A 14,631-nucleotide genomic window follows, 5' to 3' on the forward strand; every position below is an offset into this window, starting at 1 on the left:
TGCAGACAGATTCTTTACCATCTGAGCCACTAGCAAATCCCATAGAGGACTGGAGGGGAGATTTTTTTAAAAAATCACTTATTCAAACAAAACACACATAGTTGGGGCCAGGCAGGCTAGGGCAGAGCTAGTTACATTTATTCAGCACAGTAGAGTTGACAATATCATTTCATGATACATCTTCTCATCAGGGTCCTCAGGCAAGCCTTTGAGGTGGGCATTATCGCCTTCTGATGGATGAGGAAGCAGAAGGCTGGAAGAATCTGAGGTCAGGATCACACAGCTATTATGTGGCCAAGTAGAACCAGCACCTGTCTGGCTACCCGTTCCTGAGCCACACTGCTCTCCCATAGTGGTTATACAAGGCCGGCTTTGATTTTAATTTGTTTTTGCTTCAGCTTATAAGTTACTGCTTCTCTTGAATTCTCTATGGACATTTTCAACACTTTAGTCAAGAGAAATAACTAGTGAAAAACTGACCAGGTAAGATGGCCAAAGGAGCAAAGAACAGCAAACAATCCACTTTTCTTATTCTCCCATTAATAGATGGTTTACATGAAAACTGTCTTATAAATTCCTGGTATTTCTTTCTTACAGCAATAGCTAACATTTAAGAACATGCACTATATGCCACTCACTAGGCATTACAAAAGTTAATATATTTAGTCCTCCCAACCACCATGTGGCATAGGTACTATGATTGATCCCCATTTTATAGGTGGGAAAACTGAGGTCCAAAGAGTTTAGCCAACTTACCTAAAGTCATCCAGCTAGTGGATAGCAAAGCCCAGATTGGAATCCAGTTTGAGACAAGAGCTCACAAACTTTATCTGTTACACTCTGCTGACTCTTAGAACTACAGCCCTGCTGATCTGAGTTCCCAGTTTGCCTCTGGGCTCCTACCTTTTCTACCTGTTTCTTTACTAATCATTTGTGCTTAATGTCCTCTTATCATGCATTAGGCTTTGCTGCAAGGGCTTGGTAGATATTATCTCATGTAATTCCTTAACACTGGAGACTGGGTCCCAGGTGGCCCCTCCGAGGGAGGCTCCTCTCCAGCCCATGGCTGTTCTGACCCATCCCTGTTCTCAGCACGCTCCCTTGGTCTCTTCCCAAAGCTGCCAAAGACCCTGTAGATTTTGAAATTTTTCTGTCCCCGCTCTCCTCATGGTTAGAACCCTGCAAGCTCAGCTTTGCTTCCAGGTTCTTGGCTGCGGGTCACAGATCCCTTCCCCTTGAGTTTCTCTTGCCTTCTGTCCACTGCCTCCTCACATCATCCAGGTGGATGCACCAGTCCACTCCAACTTTCTAATGTAGAAGTGACATGTCTCCGTGTGACTGGGCTAAGGAAGGGATTGCAGGATTTCATTCTGGCCCGAAGCAGTAGGATCCTTTCTGGCCAAACATGACTGCACATCAAATGAGCCATGACATCACGGGAGGGCTTACAGTCACATCCTGCCTTGGCCTTGTGGAGACCAAGTGGGCCTTCTTTCAGACTGCTCCCAAGGATTCACATAGGGCCAGGTCATCTACACTTGCTGCTCTCCCACTCAGTTCTTCTCTGGCTTGAAGACTTCTCTATCATTTTCTTCCATCTACAGCATCATTTCCTGGCTCTCCTTGTGGCTGAATCCTTCTTGGCTCCCAAGCCTCAGCTGTGCTCTCAGGATCTCACTGAGAATTTCCCTGATCGTGTGTCCAAAGGAAGTACCTCTTTGTCAGCCCTCACTCACTCTCTTGATATCACCCTTATTTCCTCTCCTCGATGGCTTAGATAGTCAAGAATCTGCCTGCAATGTAGGAGAACTGGGTTCAATCCGTGGGTCAAGAAGATCCCCTGGAGAAGGGAATGGCAACCTGCTCCAGTATTCCCGTTAGGAGAATTCCATGGACAGAGGAGCCTGGGAGGCTGTAATCCATGGAGTCAAAAAGAGTGAGACACAACTGAGTGACTAACACTATTTCATCTCCACACTTTTTAATCATCGTGTTTATTCATTTACTTACTGTCTGTATTTTTCATGAAATGTAAGCTTGAGGAGGGCAAGGAGTTGTCTTTTTCACTCGCTGCTCTGCCAGGACCTTCTCTTAGCATGGTGCCGACCCCTAAAAGGTGCTGAGTGAAAGAAGTAAAGACACCTCTGTCATTGAGGGTGGTAGTGTTGACCACTGCCAGTGACTCATTTCCAGCATCCCACCCTGCCAGTGGCCTTTCCTTATTTACATTGGCCATACCTCAAATAAATCTGCACCTTCTTCGGGGTTTTGTTGCTGTCATTCGCATGGACTAGATGACTCAGGTCCTGCCTGCTGCTTCTCAGTTCATTGAGTTGAATGAAGTTACTGTTGTCTCTGTGAACACCTTCTCTGTAAATAAGAAAGTCAGTTTGGATTCTTGGTGAAGGGAGCAGATTGTCACTGAGGAGGGTGGATTCTTTGTTATCACTCTTTGAGAATATTTTGGTCTAATGGAAGAGTCCCTGGAAAGTTTAAAGAGCTTAAATATATGTATACTGTGCTGTGCTAAGTTGACTCTTTGCAACCCCATAAACTGTAGCTTGCCAGACTCCCCTTTCCATGGGGATTCTCTAGACAAGAATACTGGAGTGGGTTGCCATGTCCTCTTCCAGGGGATCTTCCCAACCCAGGGATTGAACCCAGGTCTCCCACATTGCAGGTGGATTCTTTACTGTCTGAGCCACCAAGGAAGCCATATATATATATATATATATATATATATATATATATATATATATATATATATATATATATATAAACTGTGCCATAGGCCATATGGCCTAGGGCTTCCCAGGTGACTCAGTGGTAAACAATTTGCCTGCCAAGCCAGGAGATGCAAGAGATGCAGATTTGATGCCTGGGTTGGGAAGATTCCCTAGAGAAGAAAATGGCAACCCACTCCATTATTCTTGCCTCAAAAATCCCAATCGACAGAGGAACATGGCAGCCTATAGTCCATGGGGTTGGAAAGAGTTAGAGACAACTTAGTGACTAAACCACCACCACTACCACTAGGCAGTATGCTGGGTATCAGTTCAGTTCAGTTCAGTTCAGTCTCTCAGTCGTGTCCAACTCTTTATGACCGCATGAACCACAGCACATCAGGCCTCCCTGTCCATCACCAGCTCCCGGAGTTTACCCAAACTCATGTCCATTGAGTTGGTGATGCCATCCAACCATCTCATCCTCTGTCGTCCCCTTCTCCTCCTGCCCTCAATCTTTCCCAGCATCAGGGTTTTTTTTCCAGTGAGTCAGTTCTTCGCATCAGGTGGCCAAAGTATTGGAGTTTCAGCTTCAAGATCAGTCCTTCCAATGCACACCCAGGACTGATCTCCTTTAGGATGGACTGGTTGGATCTCCTTGCAGTCCAAGGGACTCTCAAGAGTCTTCCCCAACACCACACTTCAAAAGCATCAATTCTTTGCCGCTCAGCTTTCTTTATAGTCCAACTCTCACATCCATAAATGACTACTGGAAAAACCATAGCCTTGACTAGACAGACCTTTGTTGGCAAAGGTCTTTGCTTTTGAATATGCTGTCTAGGTTGGTCAGGTTTCCTTCCAAGGAGTAAGTGTCTTTTAATTTCATGGCTGCAATCACCATCTGCAGTGATTTTGGAAACCAAAAAAATAAAGTCTGCCACTGTTTCCCAATCTAATTGCCATGAAGTGATGGGACTGGATGCCATGATCTTTGTTTTCTGAATGTTGAGCTTTAAGATGACCATTTCACTCTCCTTTCACTTTCATCAAGAGGCTCTTTAGTTCTTCTTCACTTTCTGCCATCAGGGTGGTGTCATCTGCATATATGAGGTTATTGATATTTTTCCCGGCAATCTTGATTCCAGCTTGAGCGTTTTCCAGCCCAGCGTTTCTCATGATATACTCTGTATATAAGTTAAATAAGCAGGGTGGACAATATACAGCCTTGACGTACTCCTTTCCCGATTTGGAATGAGTCTGTTGTTCCGTGTCCAGTTCTAACTGTTGCTTCCTGACCTGCATACAGGTTTCTCAAGAGGCAGGTCAGTTGGTCTGGTATTCCCATCGCTTTCAGAATTTTCCACAGTTTATTGTGTTCCACACAGTCAAAGGCTTTGGCATAATCAATAAAGCAGAAATAGATGTTTTCCTGGAACTCTCTTGCTTTTTCGATGATCCAGCAGATGTTGGCAATTTGATCTCTGGTTCCTCTGCCTTTTCTAAACCAACTTGAACATCTGGAAGTTCACGGTTCATGTATTTCTGAAGCCTGGCTTGGAGAATTTTGAGCATTACTTTACTAGCATGTGCTGCTGCTGCTGCTGCTAAGTCGCGTCAGTCGTGTCTGACTCTGTGCAACCCCATAGATGGCAGTCCACCAGGCTCCCCCGTCCCTGGGATTCTCCAGGCAAGAGTACTGGAGTGGGTTGCCATTTCCTTCTCCAGGGCATGAAAGTGAAAAGTGAAAGTGGAGTCGTTCAGTCGTGTCCGACTCAGTGACCCCATGGACTGCAGCCCGCCAGGCTCCTCCGTCCATGGGATTTTCCAGGCAAGAGTACTGGAGTGGGGTGCTAGCATGTGAGATGAGTACAAGTGTGCAGTAGTTTGAGCATTCTTTGGCATTGCCTTTCTTTGGGATTGGAATGAAAACTGACCTTTTCCAGTCCTGTAGCCACTGCTGAGTTTTCCAAATTTGCTGATATATTGAGTGCAGGACTTTCACAGAGTCATCTTTTAGGATTTGGAATAACTCAACTAGAATTCCCTCACCTCCACTAGGTTTGTTCATAGTGATGCTTCCAAAGGCCCACTTGACTTCACATTCCAGAATGTCTGGCTCTAGGTGAGTGATCACACCATCGTGATTATCTGGGTGGTGAAGATCATTTTTGTACAGTTCTTGTGTGTATTCTTGCCACCTCTTCTTCTGTTCTTGCCTTCTCTTCTTCTTGTCTTCTCCTTCTGTTAAGATCATACCATTTCTGTCCTTTATTGAGCCCAACTTTGCATGAAATGTTCCCTTGGTATCTCTAATTTTCTTGAAGAGATCTCTAGTCTTTCCCATTCTATTGTTTTCCTCTATTTCTTTGCATTGATCACTGAGGAAGGCTTTCTTATCTCTCCTTGTTATTTTTTGGAGCTCTGCATTCAAATGGGTATATCTTTCCTTTTCTTCTTTGCTTTTCACTTCTCTTCTTTTCACAGCTATTTGCAAGGCCTCCTCAGACAACCATTTTGCTTTTTTGCATTTCTTTTTCTTGGAGATGGTCTTGATCCCTGTCTCCTGTACAATGTCATGAAACTTCAACCATAGTTCATCAGGCACTCTATCAGATCTAATCCCTTGAATCTGTTTGTTACTTCCACTGTATAATCATAAGGGATTTGAGTTAGGTCATACCTGAATGGTCTAGTGGTTTTCTCCACTTTCTTTAATTTAAGTCTGAATTTGGCAATAAGGAGTTCATGATCTGAGCCATAGTCAGCTCCCAGTCTTGTTTTTGCTGACTGTTAGAGCTTCTCCATCTTTGGCTGCAAAGAATATAATCAATCTGATTTTGGTGTTGACTATCTGGTGATGTCCATGTGTAGAGTCTTCCCTTGTGTTGTTGGAAGAGGGTGTTTGCTATGACCAGGGTGTTCTCTTGGCAAAACTCTTATTAGCCTTTGCCCTGCTTCATTCTGTACTCCAAGGCCAAATTTGCCTCTTACTCCAGGTGTTTCTTGAATTCCTACTTTTGCATTCCAGTCCCCTATAATGAAAAGGATATCTTTTTTGGGTGTTAGTTCTAAAAGGTCTTGTAGATCTTCCTAGAACCGTTCAACTTCAGCTTCTTCAGCATTACTGGTCAGGGCATAGACTTGAATTACCGTGATATTGAATGGTTTGCCTTGGAAACAAACAGAGATCATTCTGTCATTTTTGAAATTGCATCCAAGTACTGCATTTCTGACTCTTTTGTTGACTATGATGGCTACTCCATTTCTTCTAAGGGATTCCTTCCCACAGTAGTAGATATAATGGTCATCTGAATTAAATTCACCCATTCCAGTCCATCTTAGTTCACTGAATCCTAGAATGTCGATGTTCACTCTTGCTATCTCCTGTTCGACCACTTCCAATTTGCTTTGATTCATGGACCTAACATTCTAGGTTCCTATGCAATATTGCTCTTTACAGCATCGGACGTTACTTCTATCACCAGTCACATCCACAACTGAGTGTTGTTTTTGCTCTGTCCCCATCTCTTCATTCTTTCTGGAGTTATTTCTCCACTGATCTCCAGTAGCATATTGGGCACCTACCGACCTGGGGAGTTCACCTTTCAGTGTCCTATCTTTTTGCCTTTTCATACTGTTCATGGGGTTCTCAAGGCAAGAATACTGAAGTGGTTTGCCATTCCCTTCTCCAGTGGACCACATTCTGTCAGACCTCTCCACCATGTCCTGTCCCTCTTGGATGGCCCCAGACGGCATGGCTTAGTTTCATTGAGTTAGACAAGGCTGTGGTCCGTGTGATCAGATTGGCTAGTTGTCTGTGATTGTGGTTTCCATCTGTCTGCCCTCTGATGCCCTCTCTCAGCGCCTACCATCTTACTTGGGTTTCTCTTACCTTGGACATGGGCTATCTCTTCACAGCTGCTCCAGCAAAGCACAGCTGCTGCTCCTTACCTTGGACGTGGGGTAGCTCCTTATGGCCGCCGCTCTTGAGGATATACAAGGGAAATCTTTTATCATTCCTGGGTATTCTGGCTATTGGTGAGAAAAGACTTAACTGCACAAGATAGATACCAGCATATGAAATAAATACTAATTCTAAACAAGAAATGACAGTGCTTTACTTCTGTAGAGAGTGGTCATGGGGAAGGTTTGATGAGACTTAGTCAAGGCTGTGAAAGACACAGGATTTAGGTGAGTTTGCTTGGGTATTTCGGAGAAGGCAATGGCACCCCACTCCAGTACTCTTGCCTAGAAAATCCCATGGATGGAGGAGCCCGGTAGGCTACAGTCCATGGGGTCGCTACGAGTCGGACACGACTGAGCAACTTCACTTTCACTTTTCCCTTTCATGCACTGGAGAAGGAAATGGCAGCCCACTCCAGTATTCTTGCCTGGAGAATCCTAGGGACGGCGGAGCCTGGTGAGCTGCCGTCCATGGGGTCGCACAGAGTCGGACACGACTGAAGCGACTTAGCAGCAGCAGCAGCAGCTTGGGTATTTTCTGAAGCCTTAGCACTCTGTGTATTCACTGGGTTCTTTGTCCTTTCTAGTTAGAGCCACAGAAAGCGCCAGTTGTCCTTTGGCTGCAGGGTGGGCCAGGAGGCTCATCCATGTTTGGTCTCTTTGTGGAACACGGACCTTACATTGTCACAAAAAACATGACTGGTAAGTATTGCTTGGGCTCTGTTTTCCCATGTAGAGTTCTTCCTTTGAACCTTGTATCTGCTTTAGAAATAACTTAGTGTGAACAGTGAACCACTAGAAATAGCTTTACAGTTTCAGATTATGAAAACGTAATTTTCTGGCAGTGTCTGTCCAAGAAGGAGGAGCCACCAGGGTGAGTGTCCTGACTGGGCTGCTTTCTGCCTTGAAATTTGGGTGAAAGGTTCCACACTTCGTTCTGCTAGTCTACTGCTGACTCAAGCAATCCAGACTTATGAAAAGAGTTGGCATTTATTACTGTCTGGGCAAGACCTTTTGTGTGGGACAAGTGGGTGGAATTATATCACTAATTATTCATACAAACTGAATGGCATACAATTCAGCCACACAAATGATCAGGTATCTTGGAAGTAAGGTGCTGAGGGCTGAGGGCGGCAGGAAGGAATGCAGAAGGAGCTACATCCAGGTCTAACCCAGGTTTACCTCCACCTGGGTTAGGAGAGGGGAGATTGTTTGCTTTCCCCAGGTCAGAGTTTGGAGGGTGAACCAGTTTGTGACTTGGTATACTTATGTACACAATTCTGTTGAAGTTGTGGGTCTCTTCAGTGTTGGATGGGAGGGAAGATTCTGGAGAATCAGAGGTTAAAGAGGATTCACTTGATTGGACAGAGAGGTTTATTGCATCTGTGGGTGATGGGTGTTTCTGCATGAGGCAATTGCATGGGGTTTGTTTCCAACGTTCATCTTAGATGTAGAAACTCTCTGGTTCTGGGAAAAGTAAAGGAGAGGAGGGGAGGAGGAAAAACAGCTGGTGTCTGTTCCTGCTGCAGGAGAGTGACACAGGGTCAGAGGGACACCAAGAGTTCCCCAAACTGGAGGGGACAGGTGGGCATGTTGGGCTCCAAACCAGAGCTAGACGTTAGGTGGAATGTTTTATTAAGGATTCAGTCTCAAGCCTCTTCTCTGCTTTACTAGTGTATGCCAGAGACTTTCCTTGGACCACTACGTTTTCCATGCTCTACGTTGATAATCCCGTGAGTACCTGGGGTCCTGTGAAATGGCAGTATTGGCCTCTCTAGTCTTTTTTTCTTTCGTTAAGTACATTTATTAAATAGAAAAACACCAGATTTTTTTTCTTTTTAAAATATAATTGTCTATTTTATTTTTCAAATAATTTTTAAAAATTTTATTGGGCTACTCCGGGTCTTAGTTACGGCCTACATGGGATCTTAGTTGCCACATGCAGTATCTAGTTTACTGACCAGATTCCCACCTGGTTTCCCTGCATTGGGAGCACTAAGTCTTAACCCTTGGACCACCAGGGAAGCCCCTATAATTGTCTGTTTAAAAGACACATTTGATTCAATTTGTCCCACCCTCTCCTTCAGCATTGAAACATGTTCATTGCCATAGGTAAAATAGATAGCTAACTAATGGGAAGTTGCTGTATAACACAAGGAGCTCAACCTGTTGCTCTGTGACAACCTAGAGGGGTGGGATGGGGTACAAGATGAGGGGGAGGTCCAAGCCGGGGGACATATGTATACCTATGGCTGATTCATGTTGTTGTATGGCAGAAGCCAACACAATGAAGCAATTATCCTCCAATTAAAAATTTTTTAAAAATTGAGATTTAATTTTTCAAATATGTACCGTTATATCCAAGTTTGGGAATTTTCCTTGCTGCTTTCTCTCCTTCCCTCATTTCTGGTCTTATGAAATGTCCTCTTCACTGAGTTATACCATCCAGGAAGGGATGACTTTCTCTCTACTGATAATATGGGTTTCTCTATAACTTGGGTTTCTTTTATAGTATGGGAACACCTAATCTTTCAAATTGAGCTCTGATATAAAAAGTCAAAACTAGCCCCTTTCACTTATCACAGTGAGCTGAATGCCTCATCTCAGGGAGAGCAAAAGGTAGAATTCTCCTTGGGAAGTTTTTATGAAATCAAATCAAATAAACTACAATATAGGAGAGTAACTTTAGGGTCAACTCCTGCAGATTGGGAGTATCTGTCCTCTAATCTTTCTAACTTCTTTCACTTCCCAGATGGTTCAAAGAGAAAACAGAAAAATAGGAAGAAAAAAAATCCAACATTCTTGCCCCCCATTATGTTTTGTCAGCCATCTTCTTTCCTAATCTATAATTCCATGTTTACATTAAAGTTTAATTAAATGTCCTGTTCCCTTGGCTGTTTGGAAAAAAATAAAAAATATTTACAACTGATGTATATGGTGAGGGAGCATTCCTTGTACATATTGTTGACCCAAAATAAGTAGTGGCTTTTTCTATTGATTTACTCAGGTGTCTATGAACTTCCAGGAATAAGGAACTATGAGTTTAAAGCTAATCTTTATTTTAAAGCCCCCTATCTGCTGAAGGTGAAAGGGCTTAGTGGCCATATTTATCACAAATAAAGAAATGGGGGAAAAAACTGTGCACACACACAACTAGCTTTTATCTTCGGCCAATAGAGAGTTCCTTCTTAGCAGGACAGAGCAGTGCACCTTCCAGGTTTCAAAGAGGAGACAACTTTGAGTCTCTTGATACTGTAGCAGGGGCCAGGAAAGGTGAGTTTCTCATCCTTAAATAATCATCTGACAGAGTCCCCACTGCAGGATCAGAGAAGAGCTTTGCACTGCCAGTTTATTTGGGCTCAGCAGAGGGAAAGGGGACTTGGTGACACGCAGCATCCTCCTGTGAGCATAAATGAGTGCACATGCGTGATGCCAAAAAGCTGAGGCCAAAGGCATGACCTTGGGAATAATGTTGATTTCCTTCCCGTGCAGTGTCTCTCAGCAAGTTGTGCGTTTCTCTCTGTTTATACCTGCTTATTTATTTCATCTTCAGGTGGGCACAGGTTTCAGTTTTACTGACCATATCCAAGGATACGCGATAGATGAGGATGATGTGGCTCGAAACTTATACAGGTAAAAGGCCCTGGCTTTCTTTTGGTCATCTTCAGACCAAATGATTTTCTATTTCAATATGAAAATTCCTCCAGTAGTAGAAGTATTATTGATTGGTCATCATAGTCCAGTTCCTGAAGATCTTTTAAGAATACTTCTATGTGAAGAGTGCGTGCACGCAGCGCGCGCGCACGCACGCACACACACACACACACGCACACACACACACACACACACACACACCCCTGTTTTCCATTTTGTTATCATTGATAACTGTGAAGTGGCTAGCAGAGAAAGTAGCAAGAAGAACTGACATCTTAAGGTGTAATTTTGTAAAAATATTCTTTGAAAAACAAAAGAAACAGCAGAACTATTCAACCAAATATACTTTTCCAACCTTTCAACTAGCTGCCTGAGAGGTTTCTGCTTGCTTCCAACATTATTTATATATTGAACTTTGGATTTGCCGAGAAACAACATCTCAGATGTTTGTTTGTCTTCTTTTCCAGGAGTCCTCCTTTTGTGGCTATCACAAAATGCAGTTTTTCACTCCTATATTTCTCCTTCATGTCTTTTCCAAACTGAAAGCTCAGCTTGCTGGCTAGTCTTACTTTTCCTTTCAGATTACAAAGTTATTCTTTTACACAAAAAATTAAGGAAAATGTGAAGTTGTCAACCTGATCAAACAGTATACATATAATATCTTCCTTTCTCTTTTCTTACATTCATTATAGCTATTTTTAGTACATTTTCTTAAAGTGACCTTTCTTATTTGGTCATATTTTTTTTCCCAGTCTGTAGATTATTACTAGAGACCAGGTCCTGGATTCTTTCAGATCACTAGCACCCCCCCACCCCCACGCATTGTAATAATTTGTTGAAAGAATCCTAGTCGCCAAAAAGAGTTAACCAGCTCCTCTATGCTGCCCCCCTACTTTCACCAAACACCCCGTCTGCTAAATGGTAAGCAAACCCAACCAATCCCCAAAGTGAAAGTGAATCTAATAGGAGTCAGTTTTTTGATCTCTGACAAAAGCTTTCCGTTTTATTCCTCTTTCTTCCCAAGGCAATGGCTGGGAGGGGTGGGGGCAGGGGAGAGGAAAGAGGGACTTCCGGCCTCTCTCCCAGAGATGTTTCTTCTCTGCTGCCCCAGAAAACGACAAGGCTGGTGTCCTTCTTGCACACTTTCATTCGCCACATGTCCCATTATTTTAACACGGTCATTCAATCTCCAGGTGAGCTGACTAGGACCCACACTTCTGCTTCCAGATCCTATGGGTCCTTAGCCAGATCCTGGCTGGGGTCCCTCCGCTGCCACCAGCTCAAACACCTCCTTTTCCCTGCCACAGACAGGGAAATAATAACACTGCCATAATCCTGATGGCAGTCCTTACAAGTTAACTCAAGGACCATGTCTTTCTCATTTAGTACTGACTGTGAGCTCTCATTTTTCAGGTCGGAAACCTACATGCCCCATACCCTCCTCCTCCAACCCCCTTTTGGCTTAACTCCAAACAACCTCAGTTGTTTAACTAGCAAACACCCTGAGGGTGGAGGGTCTGTATTAAAGAAATACATCAGACCCTCTAAGCCAGAGCCTTGCACCCTTGCCCTTCCTCCCCCGATGATGGTCACAGCTTCCAGTTGACCCTCCGAGTGGATATTTACTGCTGACATGTGGTTCATCTCTTCTCGCAAGACATGTAAAGAGAACCTATTTCAAAGCATCCATTGTTTATGGCTGTTTTAGTTCTTTTTGCTTCAGGCTCTTAGAACTGGAAAATAGCTAATCAAGGGTAGGCAGAAAACTGATTTCAGCTGTTTCCTTTATGGTTTATTCTATTTGTTTCCCTTTGTCACAGCACTCTTCACCCCAGCTGTCCAGATGGGTGTTTGGAATAAGAAGGTCGCTTTGAAACCTATAAACAGGCTACTACAGGTTTAAAGAGTAGAACTTTCTTTTTCTCCCTTTGAAAGCCGTCTTTCTTTTTCCTGAATATCCCATTCCATTTCACTATTATTAGTGCACAGCTGAAAGGAGTAGATTCCTAAAAAGACATTTGACATTTACATTTAGGCTGCTTTTCTTTGTGTTTGGAAATGAAACTTTTTCCACTAACAAGATGTTTAGACTTTTTTTTTTTTTGCTGTGTTAGTCGCTCAGTCATGTCTGACTTTTTGCCACCCTATGGACTGTGGCCACCAGGTTTCTCTGTCCATGGAATTCTCCCTACAAGAATACTGGAGTGAGTAGCCATTCCCTTCTCCAGGGGAATCTTACCAACCCAGGGAATAAACTTATGTCTCCTGCATTGCAAGAAGATTCTTTACCATCTGAGCCACCAGGAAAGCCCATTGCTAAATAAAACTTCATAATGTGACTATGAAACAGTTTTATATATTAAATTGAGAGCAACATTGCATGAAGGGTGCAGGTGAGATCATGACCCGGCCACACTAGATGTGGAATGAATGAATGCTGAGGATAGCTCCCCATCTGATGCAAGAGAACAAAACCACTGAGATCCTTGTTGCTATGCTTCTTTCAGCCAGACTATCAGTGACTAAAGGTGTACCTTGTCTGGTTTTTGTTGGTATGGAGCTTTTGCTCAGATTATTTTAACCTCAGTTCTCCTGAATGTCTTGTATTTCTATGACCCTGACTCCACTAGAGCTGACCAGAGTCCAGAGCTGTCTTTGGATCTGTAATGTGTTATCATTTACATCCACCTTCTCTGCCCTGAGCCCATCTTCTCTTTAATAAAATTATCTGGGGGGTGGTTTCTCCTGATCATTCACCCTTGCCTTCTGTGTTTCATCCTATTGTCCCTCAATGTACCTTTCTGCCACTGAGTAGACTTTGACTAAAATTCTACTCATTTGACAAGGCCTTGACACAATGCCAGCAAGGTTCCAAATGGAAAGACATGGAAGAGAGATATGCTTTGTGTGCCATATGGCTCTTGTGCCTGAATAAATGTGTGGAGTACACACACACACACACACACACACACACACACACACACACACGTATAGTATGTATTGGGTTGATCAAAAATTAGTTCAGGTTTTTCCATAACATCTTACAGATAAACCCAAATGAACCTTTTGGCCAACCTGATATTATATACTTTAGCAGTTGTACTTCTAAAGTTTGCAGTTTTATGTGAGGATGATTCTAGATTTTATTTTTGAACAACCCTTTACCATGTAATAGTCTAATCCTTGATGAAAACACAGTTCAATGAACAAATGGCATATGTACCTCCAACTTACCAAATTTACCTTTTTCATTTTTCATTCCCATTTAAGAAAGACTTACTAAGGCATTGCTATGATTAGCAAAATTTTTGTTCAGATCCTACTGTGAAATTAAAATTCTGTGATAACTTCCTCAAGTGGGACCTTGCCTTGGAAATTTCAACTAGAGAATCCTGCTTTTTCGAGCTAGAAGTAAGCTGGGAGATTATATCCTTCAACTAAGATTGCCAGATAAAATACAAAATGCCAGTTAAATTTGAATTTCAGATAAACAGTGGATAATTTTTTAATCTAAGTATGTCCTGTGCAATATTTGGGACAGACTTATACTAAAATATTATTTGTTGTTTATATGGAATTCAAATTTGGTTGGTATTTTATTTGCTAAATCTGGCAACCCCAACAACTCTCCAACAAATTCTTTAAGGAAATAAGTCTTAAGCTAACGCACAAGGCTTAATTGAGATTTACTATATTAAATTGTCTATTGCCATTCCAACTAGCAGGAAGAGAGAAAGAGAAGTAATTTTTAGTCTGAAGGTTAAAGAGGCAAGGGTGGAGAATAAACTCCTATTTTTATCTCAGCTCTAAAGGCAGCGCATTGCCAGCACAAACATGGAGACTATGTAATGCACTTTCCAGATTTAGTTGCTACAAAGATTTCAGTTACTATAAATAATAAATAAATACACTGAAACTCTACAGTAGAGTTTAATGTTGGCTTGTTTTTTTTAAGATTTTTTTTTTTGATGTGGACCATTTTTAAAGTCTTTATGAATTTGTTACAATATTGCTTCTGTTTTATGTTTTGGTTTTTTGGTCGTAAGGCATGTGGGATCTTAGGTCCCTGACCAGGGATCGAACCCCCACCCCTTGCACTGGAAGGTGAAGTCCTAACTAATGGACCACCAGAGAGGTTCCAATGCTGGGTTCTTAATGGAGCCTTTGAAAATTATTGCCAGGATGTGGTGATGGTAAGGACCCAATTTTGCCTCTGTGTAACCCTTGAACTTTCTGCTCCTGGTTTTGCAGGGCCTCCTTGCCTTTCATCTTCACTGGCTAGTTCACGGCT

The 14,631-nt window shown here is 42.7% G+C and overlaps 1 protein-coding gene across 14 annotated transcripts in view; it reads left to right on the forward strand.

Annotated features, from left to right (window-relative positions):
• CPVL (carboxypeptidase vitellogenic like) overlaps window positions 1-14,631 on the forward strand; it is a 106,937-nt gene that overhangs the window by 22,275 nt on the left and 70,031 nt on the right. For all 14 annotated transcript variants that reach the window (XM_081531323.1, XM_081531313.1, XM_081531316.1 and 11 more), the window contains 3 exons: window positions 7,274-7,388; window positions 8,361-8,419; window positions 10,240-10,319. In XM_081531323.1, the coding sequence (XP_081387449.1) occupies window positions 7,334-7,388; window positions 8,361-8,419; window positions 10,240-10,319 (194 nt within the window). In that variant the 5' untranslated portion in view covers window positions 7,274-7,333. The remainder of the gene's footprint in view (window positions 1-7,273; window positions 7,389-8,360; window positions 8,420-10,239; window positions 10,320-14,631) is intronic.

Source organism: Giraffa tippelskirchi, chromosome 10 (assembly GCF_054371585.1).
Source record: "Giraffa tippelskirchi isolate mGirTip1 chromosome 10, T2T-mGirTip1v1.2.pri, whole genome shotgun sequence".
Taxonomy (NCBI): domain Eukaryota; kingdom Metazoa; phylum Chordata; class Mammalia; order Artiodactyla; family Giraffidae; genus Giraffa; species Giraffa tippelskirchi.